Source organism: Dipodomys merriami, unplaced genomic scaffold, assembly GCF_024711535.1.
Source record: "Dipodomys merriami isolate MVZ:Mamm:240054 unplaced genomic scaffold, mDipMer1.0.p SCAF_41, whole genome shotgun sequence".
NCBI lineage: Eukaryota > Metazoa > Chordata > Mammalia > Rodentia > Heteromyidae > Dipodomys > Dipodomys merriami.
This window is the reverse complement of record NW_027205715.1, coordinates 2,677,504-2,703,018: the sequence shown is the minus strand read 5'-3', so window position 1 is coordinate 2,703,018 and position 25,515 is coordinate 2,677,504. Positions and strand designations below refer to the sequence as shown.

The window sequence follows — 25,515 nt, the reverse complement described above, 5'->3', positions numbered from 1 at the left end:
GAATGACAAATTTCTCTAAACCAAACTGAATCAGAGTTACCATCCCACAAAGATGGCAGGAAGTTCAGTCTACCAGTTACTAGAAATAAAAGACCTGCCTAAAAAAATAGTCTGTAATCTAGAGGGCCAAAATGGTTCTCACATGAGGGTAGGGTTGGAGGTCTCTAGTTTTAATCACGGACTCCACTGAGAGTGGGCCCAGCCTCGAAAATCTAGTGCTATTTCTGCCTTACTACACTTGCGGCTTGGGACTCAACAGATAGTCCTCATGTCTGTGGCCCAGTCTTTATTGGTACACTAAACATTTAGGTCTCCTGTGTCCAGTCTTTTCCTCTGGAATGAAGTGTAATTGCCAAAAGCTAGAAGTATGGATTAAGACTGGAAAGTTTTGTTTGGCTCAACAAACAAATCCCTAAAGCAAGTCTTGAGGGTGGTGCTGGGACCTGTGGTTACATGCCTGTAGTCCTAGCTGAAGCAAGAATGTTTGAATCCAGGATTTAAGACCAGCCTGGACAACTTACTTAGACCTTGTTCCTTGAAAAAAAAATTTCAAGAAGTAGTTATGTTCTTAGTTGAAGGGAACAAAGGAGAACAATTACTGATTACTTCTAGTGAAATATCCAGTCATAAGCCTTTAAATTCCTTTTAAATGCAAATGAGAATTATCTTAACACAGTTGGGTTAATTTCATCAGTTTCACAAATTGGATTTTCAAAAAGCTTAAGCTTCTAAAAGTTAAAGCAGATCTTAATGCCAGCTGCTCTTAGTGATAACACAAGGTTGATGTGTAACATAACTGGTGGCTTGGGTTCAATGTGAATGACACTGCAGCTTAATTATGGTGATTCATATCTGATCTGTAAAGGACAATAGTGCCCTGGAAAGCTACTATCCTCATAGTTTATAAACAAAGCTTTTTAGCAGTCAAGCTTAAAGGTCCATGTTTTAATCAGATGGCTTTTGTCAGAGAACTAAAGGGAGTTCCAATATTCATAAAAGACTTAAAGGCAGCCTCAACCCCAGGAAAGCCAAACTTGTTTCATAGAAGACCCTAACATGGTTGTTAATCTTGAGGGTTTTTTTTTTGTGGTGAGTAGACTTTTAGAATATTGAAATGAAAAATACTTTAGGTGTAAATTAGTTCCTTTATATAAAAAGTGTAGAAGATGCACCAACTGTACCTACTCTGGGTTGGACACAATTATAGGCCTTGGGAATACAAAAAAAAGTAAGACCCTTAAACTAGCACCTTTTCTAAAGATGGTTTTATCTGGTAACAGTTTTGAAATAGAATTCACTTGTTGAGGTGTAACATTCTGCTTTAACCCGTACAACAGTTACATTCATAGTTGTGTAGCTATAATTTTAGAATGTTTTGATCATCTCAGAAGTACCAGTTAGTCACCACTCAGTTCTCATCTCATCCTTAAGTAGCCATTAGTATATTTTCTTTTGTGGGGGAGGGAGGGAAAGAACCGGGTGGGTATTGAACCCACTGGGCTGGCACTCCACCACCTGAGCCCACCCCGCCAGCCTCTGGTGTCCTGTTTATATTTGCCTGTGCGGAACATGTCATTATCATCAGGATCACACATTTGGACTTTTGTTTCTGGCTTTGACTTAGGCAAGTTTCCAAGGTTCGTCCATGTTGTGTCATGGATCAGCACTGAATTCTTATGGCCGAATATTCCACTGTATGGATTACCCCCCTCGTATCCACTCATCGCTTGGTGGATATAAGGTTTCCATTTGGGTTACTTGTGTGTGCTTTTTTCGTGGATGCGCTTTCATTTCTCTAGGGTAAGCAAACAGGAGTGTAATTGCTAGGTCAAATGGTCACTCATGTTTACCTTTGAGGGACTGACATTTTCCGAGAGAAGCTGCACCATTTTACTCACCCACCCCCGAAAAATTAACTTCGTTTCGAGGTCATGCTCCAAGCTTTACACAGAAACTTAAAACCTGGTTAATATTCTTTCTTGGTGGGACAGGCTCCTTCGACATTTACCTCGTCCCCCCTTCCCCCTCCCCCCCCAGGACAGCAGAGTGGCCGCCGGGGTGCTCAGGGGTGACATGTTGGAGGTGGGGGCAGTGGGCCTCCCCGCGCGGACCGGCCCGGCCGGCTCGGCCGACCTGGCGTCCGCACCCTACGGCCCGACCGGCCGGGGCCGGGCGGGGTCCGGAGCGGCCGGAGCGGCCGGACTGAGCGGAGGATGCTATGCTGGGTGCCGGCCCCCGGGGCCTGAGAGCGGAACCTGCGTCGGCGGGGCGGAGGCGCGGCCGCCGGAGGCGGGGGACGAAGGCCGCGCCCCCGCGCCCGTCCCGCCCGCGTCCCGCGGGGGGCGGCGGCCCGCCCCGAGCCCGCCGAGGCTCTTCCGCACCGGCAGGGGCAGCAGCGGGAGCGGCGCGGGGCGGAGCGGCGCGAGCAGCCAGGAGCGGCCCGGCCCGGCCCGGCGCGGCGGCGGCGGCGGCGGCGGCGACACCAGAGCCCGTGGGCGCCGTTCGCGAGGCCGCCGCAAGCGCCTGGCCGCAGCGCGGGGAGCCCGGGGGCCCGGAGGCCGCCGCCATGCCGCTGCTCTTCCTCGAGCGCTTCCCCTGGCCCAGCCTCCGCACCTACACGGGCCTCAGCGGCCTGGCCCTGCTCGGCACCATCGTCAGCGCCTACCGCGCCCTCAGCCGGCCCGACGCGGAGCCCGGCGAGCCCGAGCCGCCAACGGCCCAGCTCCAGCCCGGCGCGCCCGCCCCGCCGGCCGCCGGGGGCCCCGGGGCCCGCGACGTGGCCCAGTACCTGCTCTCCGACAGCCTCTTCGTGTGGGTGAGCGAGGCGGTGGCGCGGGCCGCCATGTCACCCATTATCCGCGGGGGGGCGTGGCCGGGTGGGGTCCCCCCCGCGTCCTCCCGGGGGTGAGGGGAGGCCTGGGGCCGGGCCCGGGTCAGGGAGCGGCGGGGCGCGGGGTGGGCCGGGCCCGCTCCCCGTAGGGAGGCCTGGGGGAGGCCGGCCTCCCGGGAGCGGGGCGTAGCGGAGCCCAGGCCGCCCCAGCGGGGGGATGTTGGGAGCCGGATTCCCAGGCCCGGGATAGAGAGGGGAAATCAGGGTGGAGTTTGGGCCCCCCTCCCACGGTTATTATTATTACCGCTGTTACTGTTTTGTTGTTTCATCCTCTCTGAGCGGTGCAAAGCTGCTTCCTGCCTCCGCCGGTGTTTTTACCTGGTGATTCGGGATTCTGAAGGCAGCAAAACCTTCAGAGTCCGAGAGGCAGCCTGAGTTATTTTACACTCATTCTTCGTTTGGTGATAGGTGGTTGTTTTGTTGTTAGTTTGGTTTTTTTTTTTTAAACCAAGAACAAGGTTTTTCCGTTTGCCCGTGCATGGTAAGCCACCTGGACGTGGCTTAAATACTACTGGTTTTGTGCTTATTGGATCATTTCAAAAGCTGGCCAGATCTACAGTAGTTTGGTTTGAAAGAATTTTACTTGCACCGTGCTCTGGGGATTCTTCTGTAAACCAAGTCATCAGAAAAGTTGTTGCAGGATTTAAAGTCTGTCACTTGGAATTACTGTTGCTTTTTGGATATTTTCTCCTTCCTCTGCGATTTCCCCCTTGGTGTCGTGGAGAGTAGGCTGTAAATGACAGAGAGATTAATATTCCAAGTTTATAGGATGATATGCAACTCATTTGTTATAATTATTCCCACTGTGCTTCATCAGGAAGCAGTGGGATTTATGAACCCTGTGGGCTGTGTTTTAAGTCTCCTGCTCTTCCTTTGCAGAGTGGCGTGTGTGTGTGTGTGTATGTGTGTGTGTGTGTGTATGTGTATGTGTATGTGTTGGTGTCCTGGTTCTGGAGCTTGAACTAGGGGCCTGGGCCATCTTATCTTATTTTTGCACTTGGGCCCCAGCTCCACTTCTGGTTTCTTAGTGGCTAATAGGAGATTAGAGTCTCACAGACTTTCCTTCCCAGGCTTGCTTGGAACTGGGATTCTCAGATCTCAGCCTCCTGAGTAGCTAAGGATTTATAGGCATGAGCTACCATCACCAGCCCATGAAAAGTTTAGGAAGGCAGTGAAGAGTGAAATGTTTGTTTTTCTATTTCTGTGTAAAGATAAACCACATTAGTACCAAAGAAGGGAGAAGAGAAAGTACTTACATCTCTTGTTAATTACAAGACCTTTTGCATTTGAATTAGCAAGTAAACTAAAACCATGTGAAAGAGTGCTTTTGTCGAATGTAAAGTTTATGATGTAGTTTTCACTATTTTTTATCTAAGATATAAATAAGGCTTTGAAAAGGACCAATGTTACATTCATCTAATAACCACTAATATCGCTCAGTGATTTTTTTCCTAGAAGGTTCTTCCTATAGAACTCATGTTCAAATTCCAAGGTTACTATCTCTTCATAAAACAGTTGATTTTCCTGTGAAAATACAATTTCTAAGAAACTTCTACTTTCTTCCCAGAAGTCTTGACCTCATGCAGGTTGATCATTTCTTCCTGACTCTAGCTGCTTATTTCTCAGTTAGCTTCTTGCTGTTTTTTTCTTTCCTTTGGGACTTCCATGTGCTCATTTCCCTCTTCTGCTTTCTCAGTTCTCAGATGTTCCATATGTGCTTTGCAAATTTTCTTTATCATCTAGTACATAGTTTTTGCCTTAGCAGCTGAGTAAAAGTCATCTCAGAACCGCTCCTCAGTGACCCGACAACAATTACTGAGTCAACATGTACAGGGCCTTTGTCAAAATGAATGGCCTTGATCCTCTCTCATAGGCCTGCAGATAATGTTTTCGAAAACATGTGCTAAGGCCAAGCAAGGCAGAGCAAAAACATACTTCCTGTCAGTTTGCAAATCCTGCTAGCTACTAATTTCGCATATTAAAGTCTCTAAAAACTTACCTTTGTAGAATACAGCTTGGAATAATACAGGTCTGATAGCATCTCAGGTGGTTTTATATTAGTAATACTCAATCCGAAACCTTCCAAAGGTGCTATTTTCAGCTCTCAGGAGCTATGAACAATACTTTCCCCTACCTTCAGAGTGACTCATATGTAAATAAGGCAAAATGAGTGATGATAGATGAACAAATGAAACTTGGTGGTATTTGGAGGAAGGAGAAAGGAATTCTGCCCAGGAAGGATTAGAAAATAAGGAGAAGCCTAAACTTTCCCCCCTCCCCCCTGCCCACCACCACCCCATGCAATTTGGCATAGCAGGGTGGCCTCACCCCAGGCCTCATCTGCAGTGAGATCCCTACCCTGGGCTGCCCAATTAGAAATCCGTGCTGTCTTCATGAGAGAGGGAGTTTGAGGGGTGAAAAGGAGGCCTGGGGCCGCTGGGGGTGGGGAGGGGGTGAAGGCTTCTATCTCCCAAGTATGGAACTCAGTTACTGTGGCCTAAGCTCCCCAGCCTTGGTTTGTCACTCATCTGTTTCATATGGTGAGAAAAATAGTGTAGAATTGCAGAACTGGTCAGGATAGTTTTATAGTTTCTTAGCATCAGAAGCTTAATTTAAAAACAGGTGATCCAAACTCATAATTTGAAAGTCAAAGGAAACAAAAGTGATAGAAAATGAAAAGTAAATCTCCCTCTTCCTGCCACCTGCTTCCCTCCTACGGAAGTAAGTGACTTTCATCAGCTTCTTGTAATTAGTGCTAGTGTTTAGGAAGAGAAACATCGAGATTGTTCCTAGTCTTTGACATAGTTCACATCTGCAGATTGCACACACACATATTCTTTTTTTTTACCCAAAGTGTGGCATAATCATATTTCTGCATCTTACATTTTTTCTTGTTATTGTAAAGTGATGTACAGAAGGGTTACAGTTACATAACTTTTTGAATAGTGTCACCCCTTCCCTCCCCTTCGCCCAGTTTTTCCCTCCCAGAAAGGATGGGTCAGAGGGTGAACAAATGTAGCAGTGATACTCACTAGACACTGTTTTGAAAATGAACTATGCATCTTACATTTTTTTGTCTTAAATTTTATCTTGATATCCCAGTTATCTTGAAAGTTCCATGCCATACTAGTAATATAGGTTTTACTGGCCTCATTTGCATCTACTAAATCCATTTGCCATTTATCCACATAAGTCTTCCGGGGTTGACAGTGGTTTTAATTTTTCTGCTATTATTAACAGTGCTCAAGTGAACTTAAGATTTTAAAATTGAAATCTGCCCACAGCTATATAGAGCTGATAAAATAAGTTCTCTTTACTCTCCTAAGTACATAGAGGTGGTTCAGGTATTGAGGCCACAAACCTCAGTATGATTATTAAAAGCAAGATTTGTCCCACAGTATGTGGATTTATTAGTAATTTATTTTGCAGTGCAGTAGATCAAACTTGGGGAGTTCTGTGGATTTAAATCAGGGCTGAACTCTTGATTCTGCAAGAATATAAAGGATATAATTTGGGATTTGCTTTTAAATGAGGTTTGCAACAATTAAATTTCCTGTAGTGTTTGCAGTGCCTCAAGTCTTTGCGAGCTGAAGTTGAGAAGTCATGAATACCTATTGGGATGACATAATACTTGTGAAATAAAGACATTTTTATAAATAGAGTAATTTAATAATTTTCTTAACATCTTCACATAGGAAGAAGTGTGCCTCCCATTTGCAGCATACATACGCATCGTTTATTATTTTTTAATTAATTTACTTTATTGTTATCATAGAGGTGATGTACAGAGGGATTACAATTACATGAATCAGGTAATGAGTACATTTCCTTTCATACAGTGTCTTCGGTTCACTCATTCTCAGTCTCTCCCTCCAATCTCTACCCACAAGTTATATCGTTCACTTTCATTAATGTCCAGTGCGCTCTGCTGCTGCATTTTCACCCCTTTTCCCTTGAGTTCTGTGCTCTCCCCCCACCCTTCTGAAGATATACACGTGAATACACCATACATAAGGTAAATTAGACAGAATCCTAGAAAAGGTTTTTATTATTTATTAAGACAGGGTTTTGCTCCATAGTCCAGGCTGGCCTCCAATTCATGATTCTTCTGCTTTAGCCTCTGATGTGTTGGAATTATGTGTGCACCACCACACCTGCTCTATACAGACAGTACAAAGTTTACATAGGGTTCAGCCAGGACTGAAAGGTCAGGTGGCCGACTGGAGAGTGCATACTGGGACAATGAACTGAATGAGCTGGTCAGCTGGTGACTTGGAATAGGCCTGAGCTTCCAGTGGAAACTGGGGAGGGAGGCTCAGTCATTGGAAATGATGGCTGGATTCCTCTTATGAAATCTGTAGAGCTGCTTTTGTTTTTTAGCAGGAGGAACTGAACTTCCTTTCTCTGTTTTGTGTACAGGTTCTGGTAAATACTGCTTGCTGTGTTTTGATGTTGGTGGCTAAGCTCATCCAGTGTATTGTGTTTGGCCCTCTTCGAGTGAGTGAGAGACAGGTAAGCCTGTATAATAGACACTTGTGGCCAGATTTTAAAAGAAAAAAAAAAATCCCTCAACAACTTTGTAGTTGGCATAATTTGAAGCATAGAGAAAATTCCATGAGTACTATATTGTGTCCTGTGCCTAGGTTCACCAATTACTAATGTTTTCTCCTATTTGCCTTTATATTCACTATTTACTTATGTAATATGTATTTTTTTCTACCACATTTGAAAGTTAAATAGTGGACGTCCTTTTCTTTACCCCCAGAGACCTGAAGATACATTTCCTAGAATCTAGGACATATTCAGTGTGGCAGTATTTCACATTGATAAAACACTTTGATCCACAGCCCATGTTCAGTGTAGCCAATTGTCCCAATATGGTTTCTATAGTTATTTCCCCGATGAGTTTCTTTTAAGTATATTTTTTATTTTCACTTTATTTGTTTTTGGTTCTGGGATTGAATTCAGGGCTGGGAGCATGCTAAGCACATACTCTGCCATTGAGCTGTATCTTCAGCCCCTTATATGTAATTGTGAAATCAGCACTGATTTATTTTAGTTTGAATCATTGTAAATATGAGTAATTAGAATGTGGATTCTTTCCTAGAGAAAATTTCTGATTTTTCTTGTAGGAAAAGTAAATTAAGGTTCGTTGTTATACAGTGACTCGTTGAGATTGTTAAGTATTGAACCTGAACTACTCTTAAAATGTATTAATGGGGAAGAAGTATTCTCTGTTATACCCCAGGTTTACCAGATTGACAATTCTAGGATGTAAGTGTAGATTATAGAATGGCATGTTTTAAAGAATTGAGAACTGGCCTTCATAATCACTTAAGAACAAAAATGTATTTACTTTTTCTCATGTCAGTGATAAGACAGAGACTACAAGTATGACAGCTTCCCTGCATTTTCAAAGTACTGTGTTCCCATCTGTCATCCCCCCCAGGTCTGCAGCCACCCACTGAGGTTTAGTTAGGAACTGGACTGTGGTTACTGTGTGGCTAAGCCCTTGAATGCTGTTGCGAGCAGGATGACTTTGTTGTCCCGGATTCTTCAGTAGTGAATGCTCAGCACTTTGTGCAACCTGTGAATTCTGGAGGTCTCTTAGATGGGCTCAGTGAAACACAGAAGAGTTTTATAGGTGCAAAACTCCTTTTTGGATACTTGTTTGGTTTTTGCTTTTTTTTCTTAACATTTTGCCTCTTTTATCTTCTAATTTTCAATTTGTGTACCAGTAGGTCAAATATTTTCTTTTCATTAATATCTGTAGTGTCAAATTAGCAGAAAATATAGCCTTAGAGTATTGCAGAGAATTTTGCTGTACATAGAGATAATCATGATGAGTGGGTTTGTTATCCAACTTTACTATTTCAGTGTTTTTTAGAACAGAATAGAACATCTTTTATGTTGGTCTATGTTGGCTTCTTTTATGATTGATGACACTCAAGAACATTTGTTAAGAACTGTTTTGAGTTAGAACTCTAAAGAATTGGTATAGATTTTGTTTGTTTTTTTGGGTCCAGTCGTGGAGCCTGAACTCTGGGCCTGGGCACTGTCCCTCAGCTCTTCAGCTCAAGGCTAGCGCTCTACCACTTGAACCACAGCGCCACGTCCGGCTTTTTTCTTTTTGCTTATGTGGTGCTGAGGAATCGAACCCAGGGCCTCTGGCATGCAAGGCAAGTGCTCTACCACTGAGCCACCTTCCCAGCCCCAAGAATTGGTATAGGTTTTTCTGTGAGTGCTTTCAAAATTCAAGATAGAAGATAATGATAGAGCAAAGGCATTTTATGCTTTGTTATATGAAAGTGTGAGGCTTAAAATTTTTTTTAAACATTTGACGTTTGTTATGGCACTTTAAAAACTATTGTATTCTCAGGGGCTGGGAAGGTGGCTCAGTGGTAGAGTGCTTGCCTTGCATGCATGAAGCCCTGGGTTCGATTCCTCAGCAACACATAAGCAGAAAAAAAAAAAGCCAGAAGTGGCGCTGTGGCTCAAGTGGTAGAGTGCTAACCTTGAGCTGAAGAGCTGAGGGACAGCACCCAGGCCCAGAGTTCAGGCTCCATGACTAGACCCCCCCCCCAAAAAAAAATTTAAAAAACCCTATTGTATTCTGAAGTGTAGATGGCTACCTAGCAAGCCCCAGACCCTCAATTCCAACCTCAGTACTACTAAGAAGCATAGTACACCCACTACTTTATTTAATACCCAGAATTCTATGAGTTTTATGCAGTTAATGTAAAACCCATTTTCTGGATGGGGAAGCCAAAGCTCAGGAATGTTGAGTGACTATCCCAAGGTCACACATAGGCAGGTAGCAGAGCCAAGATCGAAAACCATGGCACAAAGGGTCCTTAAGTTCATTCCATTCTGTCCCTGTCCCAGATATGGAAACAGATATTCACCAAGCTTTTCTTGGGTGATGTTATTCAGAAGCCCAGAGCCACACAGCAGTGTGTAGTGTGGAGGTCTGCGCTCGTTGCTGTGGGGTGTCTGCATTAGGGGATATGCTTTGGTCTCCCTGTGGTTTAGTTTCTGAACACAAGGTATGCAATGAAGCAGTAATTCTTGTTTGTTTTTTTGTCAGTCGTGGGGCTTGAACTCTGGGCCTGGGTGCTGTTAAGTAATCAAGCCAGTTTGTTGCACATTTAGGATCAATTTATTTTCACATTTTGCTTTTTTTTTTTAAGACATATGCTTTAAAACATTTATATGCTAAAAACATTTTATACATTATCATGCATAAAAATATACTTAGACATTACACTTCCATTCTTAGCTAGTTTCTCCTCACCCCATAAAGGAGTGGGTAATTGTATATGTTAATATCTGGTAGAGCTTACCCCCCCCCCCACTGCATACCTCAGTACAGTTGCCCAGCACTAGTACTGTATATGTGTGTACACACACACATGCATGTACATGCATCAGTACTGAGTCTTGAATTCAGGGCTTCATGCTTTTGATCAGCTTTTTTTTTTTTTTTTTTTTGGTGGTTGTGGGGCTTGATTTCAGGGCCTGGGAACTGTCCCTGAGCTCCTTTTATTCAAGACTAACGCTCTACCACTTTGAACCACAGTTCTACTTCTGGTTTTTGAGTGGTTAATTAGAGGTAAGAGTCTCATGGGGACTTTTCTGCCTGGGCTGGCTTTGAACAATGATTCTCAGATCTCTGCCTCCTGAGTGGTTAGGATTATAGGCCTGAGCCACCAGTGCCCAGTGCTCAATTGACTTTTTTCCCCCCACCTGCCATTCTACCACTTAAACCATAGCTCTGTTTCATAGTTCTACTTTAGGTGGCTAATTGGAGATAAGAGAATGTGAATTTATCTACCCAGGCTGGCTTTAAACTTCATTCCTTGAATCTTAACCTTTTGAGTAGCTAGGATTATAGAAGTGAGTTATTGGTGTCTGGAAAACACTATCTTTTTAAATCTCACCATCTTTTTTAAAATCTCACAGTTGATCCAGGTTAGATTTATAACCCAAAGTTTATGATTACTTCCTGGATATCTCAACTCTGTTCTTTAGAAAACACTTTTTTGTTCCTTTGCCTCCTTTTTTTTTTTGTTGGTTGTGGAGCAACCTGGGCCTGGGCTGTGTCCCTGAGCCTCTTTTGCTCAACACTAACATTCTACCACTTGAGTCACAGTGCCGCTTCTGGCTTTTTCTGAGTAGTTTGTTGGAGATAAGGGTCTCACAGACTTTCCTGCCCAGGCTGGCTTGAAACTGTGATCCTCAGATCTCAGCCTCCTGAGTAGCTATGACTACAGACATGAATCATTGCTACCCCGTGACCTTCTACTTTCTTTTGCACAAATGTTCAAAGTGAAATAGACTATTTCATATAAGCTTGCTTTTGCTAACTTTCTTAACTGCATTAGGTATGATGATACTTACTGTTGTAAACAATTTTTCCTTTTAGCACCTCAAAGACAAGTTTTGGAATTTTATTTTCTACAAGTTCATTTTCATTTTTGGTGTGCTGAATGTCCAGACTGTGGAAGAGGTAGTGATGTGGTGCCTCTGGTTTGCTGGTCTGGTTTTCCTTCATCTGATGGTTCAGCTCTGCAAGGACCGATTTGAATATGTGAGTCTCAGGCAAGCTCGGCGTGCGAGGTTTGGGTTTGTGTAATGTGAAGAAGGTAGGCATTTTGTCTAGCTCTGAGGGGAAGTCTGGAGGTTTAGGGACATCTGGGCAGCCCCTAGTGAGTTACGTGCATCATAGCCCTGGCAAGGTCAGTTTACCTATACAAGGAAGCCTTGCTATATATAAGAAAATCTTGTCTCTTCTGTGTATTATCTGTTCTAGTCTCTTCCCCTGTTGGAGCTTTTCTTTCTTACTATTTTATACAATTTTCCCTGTGAGCCAGGTGTAATTAGCTCTTTTACTTTCCCTGATCTGTATACAAGGTTTGCCTCTGCCTGTAGGCCAGAGCTGTGGAAGTGAGCCCTCCCCTAATGAGTGTTCAGGCACATTTTGTGGGTCCCACATACACATGCACCTGCTGTTCTACCTCAGTTTAACTAACTACAGGGACTTGAACACTGTCTTTGCCCCGTCTTCATGTACCAGATAGTTTTTGCACCCCTCTGTGAGTTGATCTCATCTGTACAGACTTTTTTCCTTTCCCCATTCAGCTGCCATTCTCTCACAAATAGGAGTTTCTAACCTCCCTAACTGGTTTGTAATTTACCGCAGGAGTCACAGCTCCAGGTCTTCTTTTCATGCTGTTGCTGCTCCTTGCGTAACACTGACATACTGTCAGTAGTAACTCTACACGTGCTTATATTTTACTTGTCCTAGTTCTGACAGACCAGGAGCAGCCTCCAAGTGAATTTTGGGGAAGATTAGAGTGAGATTAAGAAGGAAACATACAGTCCTGCTGAGTCCTGTTTAATGTTAGAAGGGAGAAATGTGGACCTTGAAAAATCGCTTGTAAGCCTAGTTGTAGGAGCACCCTTTGGGAAGATGAGATGAAAATAACACATTATTATATCTGGTCAATGAAATGATAAAGATTTGCCAATATTAGCCACCTGTACTCACATTTAGTTATTGGAGAGTTTTATCTATATGGTAACAGGCAGCTTCCTGTGTGCTAGCACAGGGCCCCAAGCAAAGATGCCTAGCTTGACCTGGCATTCTCCTTCCCTACCACTGCCATGAAGAAGAAATGAACTTTCTGTCCATTTTCCCTTTCAGCTTTCCTTTTCTCCCACCACACCAATGAGCAGCCATGGGCGTGTCCTGTCTCTGTTGATTGCCATGCTGCTTTCCTGCTGTGGACTGGCGGTTGTCTGCTGTGTCACGGGCTACACCCATGGCATGCACACCCTGGCTTTCATGGCTGCAGAGGTGAGATGTCGGACATCGGCTTGTTCAAGATTACATTCCTGTGCCTCTTCATGTCAGCTAAAGGGTTCCTGACAGATTATTTCACCATAAACTGATGGATGGGTATTAGTTGCTGTGTGTGTGTGTGTGTGTGTGTGTGTGTGTGTGTGTGTGTGTGTGTGTGTGTGTGTGTGTGTGTGTGTGTGTGTGTGTGTGTGTGTGTGTGTGTGTGTGTGTGTGTGTGTGTGTGTGTGTGTGTGTGTGTGTGTGTGTTGGAAACTGCTACTAATTCTTGTTATAGCATAATAAAAAGAATTTTCCTTCCAAATTATGTAGTAGTTATAGTTACTATTTGCCAGATTGTTCTAAATATTCCACACATATTGATAATTTTATTATTTCTACTTATGGGGGTGGGGGTGGCAGAACCTGAAGTATCTAAAGTGCATTGTGTGAGGTTCCAGAGTGTGGAATGTCACCAGCTGAGCCCTCTGTGTGCCTGCCTGCCAAGTAGGAAGAGTATACAAGAAAAGTAGTATCTTGCTAGTGATTACCTGTAAAATAGCTAATTTTGTTTTTAAGCTAGAGTATAAAATAAAATGTTATATAATAATTAATATGCCAGTTATATTATTTTGAAGGATTTTTTAGAGCCAGGGATGAAACCCAGAGAGTAGCATGTGAGGCAAATACTTTGCCATGAGTTGCACCTCAACCCTCTCTGATTTATAACTTTTTTTTAAAAAATGTACTTTTTCTCAGGAGGCTGCGATCTGAGTATCATGGTTTGAAGCCAGCTGGGCAGAAAAGTCCATAAGACACTTCTCTCCACCAAAAAGCCAGAAGTGGAGGTGTGCCTCAAGTGATAAGAGTGCTAGCCTTGAACACTGGTTCAACGACAGTGCCTAGGCACTTAGTTCAGAGCCTCAGGATCAGTACAAAAATCTTTTAAATCTTCCAGAAAATGCTCATTTGAGAATGTCTTTATATTCACTTTATATTTGCATTTTCCTCAGGTCACAGATTACCTTACCCATAAATGTTATTATTTAAAAACGTGAGATGCAGTAGCTTCCCCTTTCTACAGTTTCACTTATCTGCAGCCAGCTGATGGTTAAAAGTATTAAGTGGAAAAATTCTTGAAATAAACAGTTCTTAAGGTTTTTGTTTTTTTTTTTTGCTTTGGTCCTGGGATTGAACCCAGGCTGCAATACTCTGCCACTTAACTTGCACACTTAGCTCTGAACCATTCTGAGTAGAATGATGAAATCTTGTGCCTTGTCATTTGGACCTAGAATTATCTCTGCCCAGTGTCTCCATGTTTAAGGTGTTCCTCACCCATTATCTGTCAGATGACATACTGTGGTATCCCAGTGCTTGTGTTCTAATAACCCTTCTTAAACTTGATAGTGATCCCACCATACAAGAATGGTGATAAAGGAGACACCAGGCATGGAACGTGGAAGGCAGGTTAACTGTAGTACTTATATGGCATGTGTTGGGCAGTAGCTATAATTTTATGTATCCATTGAGAGCCTTGGAGCATATCTCTGGTGCTTAAGAGGAACTACTATATCACATATACTGAAGCTAATTAGCTAGTATCAAAACAAGTTTAAATAACAAAAATGTAAACTGCTATTTGGGGTTGGTAGATCAGGGTTTAAATTTATTTTTGTTTAGTAGTGTTCATTTCATAGTACAGTATAGTGTTAGTAGAATTTAAAAGGGAACATATAACTATTTAATAAAAACATATCCAATTCTAATTGACTATTTTCTGAATGTGAAAGGTATATATTACTTATATTTAAGATTTACATTATTTAGTTTGCTTCACATATATTTTATGATACTTGCACTTTTTTAAAATCAAATTTTCAGTTAATATTAGGCTGAACTTTGAAAAAGATATACCTAAAAATCAAGCAGATTTAAATTAGGTCTATTTGTTCAGACTATAGTGTTACTTTTATTTCAGGTCATATTTGTTCATTTAGAATTATTTATCATGCATTGTATAGACTGTAGGCATTCACACACAGTGAGACTCTTAGGGGAGGAGCACAAAGGTACAAGGCCTATGTGCCTCTGGTCATATAAAATAATACATATTGAAATGAATTCCAGGGAATGGAAACAAAGGTTTTTTCTTTGTTGTTATTTTTGTTTTCTTTTTGTCTTATTTGTTTGTGTGTCTTTGGGAAGGTAAGGGGGAGGCACACAAATGGAGAGACAAAGGGTGAACAAACGCAGCAGACACTAGACACTGTGTTGAAAATAAACTACACAACTTGTGGGTGGGAATGGGAGAGAAAAACTGGGAGAGAGTGAGAAAAGGATTGACATTGTCTAAAACAAAATGTACTCATTACCTGACTTTCATGTTACTGTAATCCCTTTTACATCACCTTCATAATAACAAAAAAATTATCATGCTGCATATATTCTGTATTTTATATATATATTCTCTGTGTGTGTGTGTGTGTGTGTGTGTGTATATATATATATATATATATATTCTGGTATTTTTCTCATGTAAAATATTCTCTATATAAATAATTGTTAAATCTCAAACATAAAAGCAGTTCTATTTTTACAAATTAAGGGGAAATTTTTCTGTACATTAATTTTTTTTGGGGGGGGGTCGGTTGTGGGGCCTGAACTCTGGGCATTGGGTGCTGTCCCTCAGCTCTTCAGCTCAAGGCTGAGCCACTTGAGCCACAGCAGCACTTCGGGCTTTTTCTGCTTATGTGGTGCCGAGGAATCAAACCCAGGGCCTCATGCATGTGAGGCAAGCACTCTACCGCTGAGCCACCTTCCCAGCCCCTGTACATTAACTTCTGTACTAAAGAGTACCATGAGAGCCATGTTTTGTTTTTTATTTCCTCCAATCTTTCTGTACAGAGTAGCCAGATCAGGGACTCTGGTTTAGGACAGTAATACCTAAATTATACTTTGAGTTAAAGTGTCACTATGTAGTCAGACACCTTTTAAGTTATGGTGATGCAGTGTTATATCAGTAGAATTTATTGTTAAACTACTCAGGTGAACTGCAAGATTGTTGAAGCCCTCCCTAACAGTTGGACAGGTGGAATTGGTTGTCACCTATTAACTATGAAAAGCTCAATAAAAGGTTCCTAAATTATGAAATATTCTATGAGAAATTCAAATAGAGAAAATAAATGGTTGGTAAATTTGAACAGTTAGTTTTTTAATTGAACTGAGAAATGTTTGTGTTTTACAGTCTCTTCTCGTGACAGTCAGGACAGCTCACGTGATTTTAAGGTGAGTAGAAACTTTAGAAAGAGGTGATTGAGATTGGCTTTATTCAGTTGATACTAAGATACAACAGGTATAAAATATAAAATGATGACTAAACTATAGGAAGTTTAAATTCAGTCATGATGGATTAAGCTGCTTTTCTCTTTTTCTCCCTCTGTATTGCAGATATGTAATTCACCTCTGGGACCTCAACCATGAAGGGACCTGGGAAGGAAAGGGGACCTATGTCTATTATACCGATTTTGTTATGGAGCTCACTCTCTTGTCCCTGGATCTCATGCACCACATTCACATGTTGGTAAGTGCTCTCAGAAAGAGCTCTGACAGAGGGCTAAGGTGTTTCATGTCAGAACAATTGAAAAATGAAATGATAGTGGAGTAGATGCAGATGAACAACCTAAAATGTGATCAGGCCTCATTCCTCTTTTTCTCAGTGGGCATAGAGCACTGTCTTGGGACCACTTGTGCTGGGTTCTAGCTCTGGAGGTGACTGCTGTCCTATGAGACTCAGTGAACTCTGCTAAGTCAGTAGTTCATTCTTTTAGCATGAAATTGGGGGGAGTACCTCTCCCTGTAGTTACTGTGGCTTCTCATATTTAGCAATTACTTTGTAGGATAAATGGAATTCCTGAAGTGTTTGCTGCTTCATAGATTCATAAATTTCCATCTTTGAAATTAGTCCTTATGCTTAATTCTTACTACTTTCCCTTAGTGTGTAAGAAATTTTAGTGTAAATATGCTTCATTGGTGAGGAGAATCAACATAGTGGATGAATACTTTTTTTTTTACACTATAAGGAAATTGAAGTAACACTTTTAAGTATTGTGTTACAATAGCCAAGGCAATTCTGAGCAAAAAGAGCAGTGCTGGAGGTATCATCATAACTGATTTTAAATAATACTGCAGAGTCACGGGAACAAAAACCAACATGGTACTGGCACAAAAACAGACATGTAAGCCGGACACTGGTGGCTCACACCGATAATCCTAGCTACTCAGGAGGCTGAGATCTGAGGATCACAGTTCAAAGCCAGCCTGAGCAGGAAAGTTCGTGAGACCCTTATCTCCAATAAACCACTAGAAAACTGGAAGTGGAGTGGTGGCTCAAGCGGTAGAGTGCTAGCCTTGAGCTGAAGAGCACAGGGACAGCACCCAGGCCCAGAATTCAAGCCCCACAACCAAAACAAAACAAAACAAAAACAAAAAAAACCCAGACATGTACCCTAGTAGAATAGAAGACCAAAGCATATCTTGGAGAAAAGACAGCCTCTTTGGGAAGCCTGGATATCCACATAGAGATGACTGCAAGTAGACCCAGATCTCTTTGCCTGAACAAAAACCAGTTCAAAATGCATCAGAGACATTGATGTTTAAACATAGGGGAAGACACTTATAGATAGAGTCACATGTAGCCTAGTGCCAGTGGCTCTTCACTGCAATCCTAGATGCTTGGGAGACTGAGTTTGAGAGGATTGAGGTTCAAGACCATCCTGGCAGAAAAAACTCACGAGACCCCTTCTCAAATGAAGAGAGAGCTAGGCAAGATGTCATGTGCCTGTTATTCTATCTAGAAGAAGCCTAGCAGGCAGATTGCACCCATGAGCACAGCCAGGCAGGAAGTGAGACCCTGTCTTTTTTTGTTGTTGTTGTTGGTCATGGGGCTTGAACTCTGGGCCTGGGCGCTATTCTTCAGCTCTTCAGCGCAAGGCGAGCACTCTACTGCTTGAGCCACAGTGCCACTTCCAGTTTTTTAGTGGTTTATTGGAGATAAGAGTCTCACGGACTTTCCTGCCTGGACTGGCTTTGAACTGTGGTCCTCAGATCTCAGCCTCCTGAGTAGCTAGGATTACAGGCGTAAGCCACTGGCAGCTGGTGACCCTGTCTTTTTAAATGGTTCTGATACTGGACTTTCCTGCCCGGGCTGGCTTTGAACCATGATCCTCTGATCTCAGTCTCCTGAGGCTGATAGTACAGGTATGAGCCACTGGTGCTCAGCATAACTACATAATTTTTAAAAGTTGCATATTAGTTTCCTTAAGGTAGTTATACTTTTTTCACTCAATAAATATTATTTTCCTAGGTAATTGACATTCAAAAGTCATATGTAGAAATATAACACAAATATTTATTTTGGTGTCAGTTCTGGAGCTTGAACTCATGGCCCCGGCACTGTCCCAAGGCTATACTACTTTGAGTCATAGTACCATTTCTGCCTTTTTGGTAGTTAATTGGAGCTGAGAATCTCAGGATTTTCTTGCCAGGGCTGGCTTTGAACCATAATCCTCAAATCTTAGCCTTTTGAATAGCTAGGATTGCAGAAGTGAGCCACCAGTGCCCAACGATAACATTAATAATCATAGCTTGTGACTATAAATTACTTTATAGGAAATTGCAACTTAATTCTTCGGATGGGCGTCTTGCTCATTTTCTTTCTTTTTTTTTTTTTTGTCGGTCATGGGGCTTGAACTCTGGGCTTGGGCGCTGTCCCTCAGTTCTTCAGCTCAAGGCTAGCGTTCTACTGCTCGAGCCACAGTGCCACTTCTGGTTTCCAATGGTTTATTGGAGATAAGAGTCTCAGACTTTCCTGCTCGGGCTGGCTTTGAACTGTGATCCTCAGATCTCAGCCTCCTGAGTAGCTAGGATTACAGACATGAGCCACCGGTGCCCGGCTATCTTGTTCATTTTCATACTTGCTTTTTTTTGGCAGGGACGGGGGCTGGCGGGGGTGGGGAGGAGGAGTCCAAGACTAGGATTTGAACTTTGTTCCTGACACTTTCACTCCCTGGCACTCTACTAGCTGAGCACCACCTCCAGCCCCAGGTGTAACCCAGGCTGGTCTTGAAATCGTGATCTTCTTGCCTCATCCTCTGTTGATCACTGGTGTGTGCCACCAGTAATTTTTTAAAAAAATAAAATATATTTATATATATTTTTGTGTGTGTGTGTGTGTGTGTGTGTGTGTGTGTGTGTGTGTGTGTGTGTGTGTGTGTGTGTAATTGTTTGGCTTTACATTTTTGTTTGCTCAGGAAAATTAGTCTTTAATGGGCCATTTAGTTTGAAGTATGCAAGTGGTTTCTGAAAGGTCGTTCATTCCACTTCTACCAAACAAAGGCTTCTTTTGCTGAAAAGATGACACTAGCAGATTCACTTCATTTTTACTGTAGATGTTATCTTTTTTCCTTTCCAAGTTATTTGGCAACATCTGGTTATCCATGGCCAGCCTGGTCATCTTTATGCAGCTGCGTTATCTGTTCCATGAAGTACAGCGTCGAATCCGTCGGCACAAGAACTATTTGCGTGTGGTGGGAAACATGGAAGCCAGGTAAGGGAGTACAAATAGAAGTTGCTCAAATGTACTCATTTAGTTCTTCAATAATGACAATCCCTAACCTGTGTAAGAAGGTGACTTTGTAACCTGTTAACTGGGTGGTGATGTGAAGAGACTCCAGAGTCACACTGCCTTGGCGTGTTCCCACTCTGTTGCTGTGTGATGTGTAGCAGTTTAACACATTAACACCCTAGCTCCTTCTCTGAAATAACGAGAACCTTCTGGCACTGTGGGGAGGAATCCACAAGATATTAAGATCTTATTGTTGTGTCATCCTATCATTATCAATATTACTGGAAGCTTCTCTGGGCTTCTGCCCTCAATTTCTTCAGACTTGTATGTTTCTGTATGTGCTCACACTCACTGAAGATGCTTACTTGCCAACCTGAGTCTGAGGGTGCAAGATTAATGGACATCTTTTGTATTTCTAGGGGGTAAAGTGAAGTGGATCACTGGGGTTTAGAGGAGAAATGTTCCTTGCAGTCATCTCTAACAGGAACCAATATTATGACAGATTTTGTGTATGAGTTTCTCACTTGCTCTTTAAGGGCTCTGAGGAAGAAACAAAAATTGTTTTTTCCTGACCAAGATTGCTTTGTAATTGGTCCATTGTAACAGCGATGCATATAAAGTAGTATATGTCCATGTGCATGAATGACAGGGATCGCTGCTGGGCCTGTTTTGTGTTTTACAGGTTTGCGGTTGCAACTCCAGAGGAGCTAGCGGTCAATAACGACGACTGTGCAATTTGCTGGGACTCCATGCAGGCTGCAAGGAAGCTGCCCTGTGGCCATCTTTTTCACAAGTAGGAGCTCCGAGAAGGGCCATGTGGGGCTAAGATTCAGCCTGGGGTGTGGAGGTCTTTTATTTCTAGGCTTGAGCCTGAGCCCAACAGAGGAGCAGAAATAATAGCTCAGTCTGCTTGTACTGGTTGGGCTGGCTTCTAGCCTTTGCATCTCTTTCTTTATCCATATCCTTGTCCCTAGTTCCACAGGATGGTGGGAACCCACATTTGCCATCTTAATTTCTGGGTTTGTTGTCTTCACAGTTTTTCCTCTTTTGAAGACTGAAATGTAACAAATATGATGGAAATTTTAAGAAATAAAAGGTTCAGGGGGACATCTTGATTTCAAACAACCTGTTACCTAATTAAGGAGAGAATACATATTTTTGGATTTTTCACATGCCCCAATGCAGCATAAAACACACCACAGAGATGTGGGCTGAGATGGCATCAGACCAGGGTCATGAATGAGTTTAGAATAGTGCTTGTAGTAAGGATTGGAAACTTGGCTCTTTTCTGAACCTTTGGGTTTGAAGAGCTTAGAGGGGCTCTGTTTAGACTAAATCATTCTGTGTTGGATGTTTTGCTATTGATGGGGCTAGAGATTATCTTTTAACCCTTTGAATCAGTTTTATGTATTGAGAGATCCTTTGATTTTTTACATCTTCAACCTTTGTTTTCCTATTAGATATCTAAGGTAGTTTTTGTTCTCTTTTATAATATTAGAAAGGTTTTGGAGCTGGAATAACCCACTTGACAAATGCCACAGACTTTCCCCCCATTTTTTCTTAGCATACATAAATTAGTTATACCCTGGGGCAGGGCGGTGTTCATTGTGTCTTTTTTTTCTTTTCAAATTCTTTATTGTGATTAAGTGATTACATAATTTCCCAAATTTCATAGTATTGTGGGATAGTGATGCTTATTAGTTAAAGTCACAAACACATTCTAACTTGCATGGGGCAAATTGTCTATCGTGGTCTATAACATTTATGAGTTCTATGAGCTTTGCAATAATTATTTCTTCCACATGGGTGGTATGTACATTTCTTTTGTTTTGCATAGCATCAGCTGTTCCCTCTTTCCCACTTGTTCCCTCCCTCCCATCACTGCCATTGAGTTGCTTAGTTCATTTTGATCAATGTCCAGTGCAGCTGATGGGTCCCACTGTTGTATGTTTTTCCCTGATTCCCTCTAGTTCTGTGTCGTCTTCCTGGTTTCCCTCTGGTGTGCACACATATACCATATATGTGATCAGCAGCATGAGATTATTTAGTAGTGATTTGACCAGATGAGTGGAAGTCCTTTGTTTTTTATTTATTTTTGGGGGAGGGGTCCAGTCGTGGGGCCTGAACTCTGGGCCTGGACGCTGTCCCTCAGCTCTTCAGCTCAAGGCTAGCACTCTACCACTTGAGCCACAGCACCACTTCCAGCTTTTTTATTTTTGCTTATGTGGTGCTGAGGAATCGAACCCAGGGCCTCATGCATGCAAGGCAAGCGCTCTACCGCTGAGCCAACTTCCCAGCCCAGTCCTTTGTTTTTTAAATCTTGCTAATTTTGTGGTATCACCTAACATTTTGGATTTAACATCCACTTATCAGGGGGACCATGTGCTGTTTGTCTCTTTGCTCTTGACTTACTTCACTCAACATGATTTCTTCTAGCTCCATCCATTTCCCTGCAAATGCCATTATTTTGTCCTTTCTAATGGCTGCATAATATTCCATTTTGTATAGATACCACAATTTTTGGATCCATTCATCTGTGGTGGGACAGCTGGGTTGTTTCCATATCCTGGCTATTGTGAACAGTGCTGCAATAAACATGGAGGTGCACGTGTCCTTGTATATTGGTTCCTGTTGTTCAGGATAGATGCCTAGGAGTGGTATGACTGGGTCATAAGGGAGGTCAATAGTTAGCTTTCTAAGGACCCTCCAGACCGCTTTCCAAAGTGGTTGTATAAGTGTACATTCCACCAGCAGTGTAATTGGGTCCCATCAACCTCACTCCCTCCTTTACTTTCCCATTCAGCTCCCCCTTCTTTTTTTTTTTTTTTTTTGGTCCGGTTGTGGGGCCTGAACTCTGGGCCTGAGCACTGTCCCTCAGCTCTTCAGCTCAAGGCCAGTGCTCTACCACTTGAGCCACAGCGCCACTTCCGGCTTTTTTCTTTTTGCTTATGTGGTGCTGAGGAATCGAACCCAGGGCCTCAGGCATGCAAGGCAAGCGCTCTACCACTGAGCCAACTTCCCAGCCCCTAGCTCCCCCTTCTTAAAACAATTTCAACAGGATTCAATTTTCTTTTCTCCCCCGCCCTCCCCCTTTCTTTCTGTTTGTCTGTCTGTCATTAGGCTTAAACTTAGGGCCTGTGTGCTATTTTGCTCAATACTAATGCTCTACCATTTTGAGCTACAGCTCTATTTCTAGTTTAATTGGAGATAAGAGTTTCATTCACTCTTCTGCCTGGACTGGCTTTGAACCATGATTCTCAGATCTCAGCCTCCTGAGTAGCTAGGATTACAGGTATAAGCCACCAGTGCCTGGCTCCTTTTTTTTTTTTTTTTTTTCTAGTATCAGAGTTTAAACTCAGGGCTCACATTCATTTGACTTCATTGCTTGTCTGGCATTGTAATACTTGAGCCATACCTCTAGCCTAGCTTTTTGCTGGTTAATTAAAGATGGAGTCTTGGAGAGTTTCCTGACTGGGCTGGACTTTCCTGCCTGAGATCTAGATATCAACCTCCTGAGTAGCTAGGATTACAGTCATTGTTTTAGAATACATTCAGATCAACTACATTGACCATGTTCATACTCATTCTCCCTCTTCCTTAGCCCTCCTTCCAGCTACTGCCTGCCCTTCTTTAGAACCTGTTTTACGCTCTTGTTTACTTCTGTTCCTTTCCCTTTCCTTCCTTCCTTCCTTCCTTCCTTCCTTCCTTCCTTCCTTCCTTCCTTCCTTCCTCCCTCCCTCCCTCCCTCCTTCTCTCCCTCCCTCCCTCCCTCCCTCCTTCCTTCCTTCCTTCCTTCCTTCCGTGTTTCAGATGTACATTTGATAGACAGGTGTTGGGTACTAGGGATAAGATGGAAATGACAGGTATGATGGGGGTGTCATTGAAAGCTTTTAAGTAGTGGTTGGCAGAAAAGACTTGCAGCTTGCATGGTCAGGGGCATATTGAGAGTAGCTGGATCTGCAGTGCTGGAAGTGCAGGTGGAGAGAAATGGCCAGAGCTCAGAGCTGAGAGGACTAAAGGGGGCACCGTGCTCTCCCTTTGCTGTATGTACACTTACCATCTAGTGATGCTTTTGTTGACACTGGGTTCAGTTAGTTCCAAAGGAGGTTGGAAGCTAGTTAGGAAGAATAAGAGTATGTTTTAGCCCAGGAAAAATATGTTCACCTATATGACTAGCTTAATTTTAGTTTAAAATTTTTTATTATTTTTTAAATTTTCTTATAAACCAGGTTTCACTGTTTTTCCCAGGCTGGTCTGAACTCAGGCCATCTCGTGCCTCAGCCTCTCTGAATATCTGGACTAAGGTGCATACCATGCACCCAGCAAGGGTTTTATTTTTACTGTGACAAAATTCAAATAATATATACTTAGCCATCTTAAGGTGTATAATTCAGTGGAATTTGGGGTATAACAATATTGTGCAACTATACTTGTCTCTAGTTTCAAAACTTCTCATTACTTTAGAATAGTACCTCGCTCCCTGTTCCTTCCCTCCCCACCCCTGGCAACTACTTGTTTGCTTTCTGTCTGTGGATTTGCCTATGGGTAATTCATATAAAAGGAGTCACACAATATATGTATGACCTTTTGTAACTTGACTTCTTTCACAATGAGGTTACCAAGTTGTAACAGATAGCTATACTTCATTCCTTCTTATGGCTAAATGTAGATAATTTTATAATAGCAATTGCTGTTGATGGACTTTTAGTATTTCTCCACCTTTTGGCCATTTGCTGCTATGAAATTTGAAAACAAGTGTCTGAGCACCTGCTTTTAATTGTTATCTGTTTATGCCTGGAAGTAGAGTTCCTAGATCACACCATCTCTCTGTGCTGAACTTCTTTATCTTCTCTCAGTGCTTGGCAGATGCTCTGCCACTGAACTACAACCTCAGCTCCAATTTTTTTTCTGGGGGGGGGGGGTCCCGTTGTGTGGCCTGAACTCTGGGCCTGGGCACTGTCCCTCAGCTCTTCAGCTCAAGGCTAGCGCTCTACCACTTGAACCACAGCGCCACTTCCGGCTTTTTTCTTTCTGCTTATATGGTGCTGAGGAATTGAACCCAGGGCCTCATGCATGCAAGGCAAGCGCTCTACCACTGAGCCACCTTCCCAGCCCCTCTCAGCTCCAATGTTTACCTTCTTGAGGAGCTGCCACGCTGTTTACTACAGCAGTGATACCTGTCTTTTCATCTTCACATTCTCACTGCTTAGTTTTCTTACTGTAGCAGTCGTAATGGTGTGAGTGGGATCTCATTGTGACCATTTTTATTATTGTGATGGTTTGTTTTTTCCAGTGGTCATTTTGAAATGTAATTTTTATAGTAAAATATGCATAATGTAATAGTTACAGTCCAGTGCTATTTACATTGTTGATCAGAACCTCATCACCACCTATCTCCAGAACTTCCTCATCTTTCCAAATCGAGTCTCTGTACCCATTAGACAGCGAATCCCTATCTTCCTCTCCTCCTAGCCCTTACCAGTCCTTCTGGCTGCCTCTTACCAAGTTGATTTTACTCTGTAGGTATAAAGTTAGGTTGTTGATTTGAGACTTTTTAAAGCACTTTTTTTTTTTTCAGAAATGAATTTGCCTCTGAGCTTTCTCTCTTGTGGGAAGTTTTAGAATGTTATACTTTTGTTTTAATTTGTCTTAAGGAATTTTCTGAACAATTTCTTTTAGCCAATGGTTGTACTAAAGTAAGCTTAATTTTAAACCATTTTTCTGCCTTTCATTGAGTGACAATCTGTTGTTAGGACATCCTAACAGTACTTCACTTTACAGTTTTGATAATCCAGTGCGGAGAGGATAGTGTGATAATAATCTAGGGCAAACAAAGAGAAATGCCGAGGTTCTAATGGGCAATAGCTATTAACTACGTAATTTGTTGCTCTAGAAAGTATTTTTTATGAGATTTCTGAGTCCAGTGGCTATTTAATGCATTGAACATCATGCTTAGAAAGAGGAAAACAGTTCTTATTAGAGCATCGTTCTTGTTATGAGGGAGTTGTCTCTGCAGGTCCTCGTGTGGTTCAAGGTCTCCTGTGTCTCTGTGCGGGCAGGCACAGTCTTGTTCGTTTCGGCAGCACTGGCCTCACACTCTACCACTTGAGCCACTCTGCCAGGCAGTCCCTTAGTTACTGATATTAAGAAAAAGACACACGA

At 42.5% G+C, this 25,515-nt stretch overlaps 1 protein-coding gene across 1 annotated transcript in view; it reads left to right on the top strand.

Moving 5' to 3' along the window:
- The first annotated feature begins 2,365 nt into the window (after window positions 1–2,365).
- The window catches only part of Amfr (autocrine motility factor receptor), a 33,921-nt gene continuing 10,771 nt past the window's right edge, over window positions 2,366–25,515 (top strand). The window contains exons 1-8 of the mRNA XM_069992332.1: window positions 2,366–2,815; window positions 7,310–7,402; window positions 11,316–11,480; window positions 12,597–12,749; window positions 15,976–16,016; window positions 16,179–16,311; window positions 19,202–19,335; window positions 20,036–20,146. Of these exons, the coding sequence (XP_069848433.1) occupies window positions 2,567–2,815; window positions 7,310–7,402; window positions 11,316–11,480; window positions 12,597–12,749; window positions 15,976–16,016; window positions 16,179–16,311; window positions 19,202–19,335; window positions 20,036–20,146 (1,079 nt within the window). The 5' untranslated portion in view covers window positions 2,366–2,566. The remainder of the gene's footprint in view (window positions 2,816–7,309; window positions 7,403–11,315; window positions 11,481–12,596; window positions 12,750–15,975; window positions 16,017–16,178; window positions 16,312–19,201; window positions 19,336–20,035; window positions 20,147–25,515) is intronic.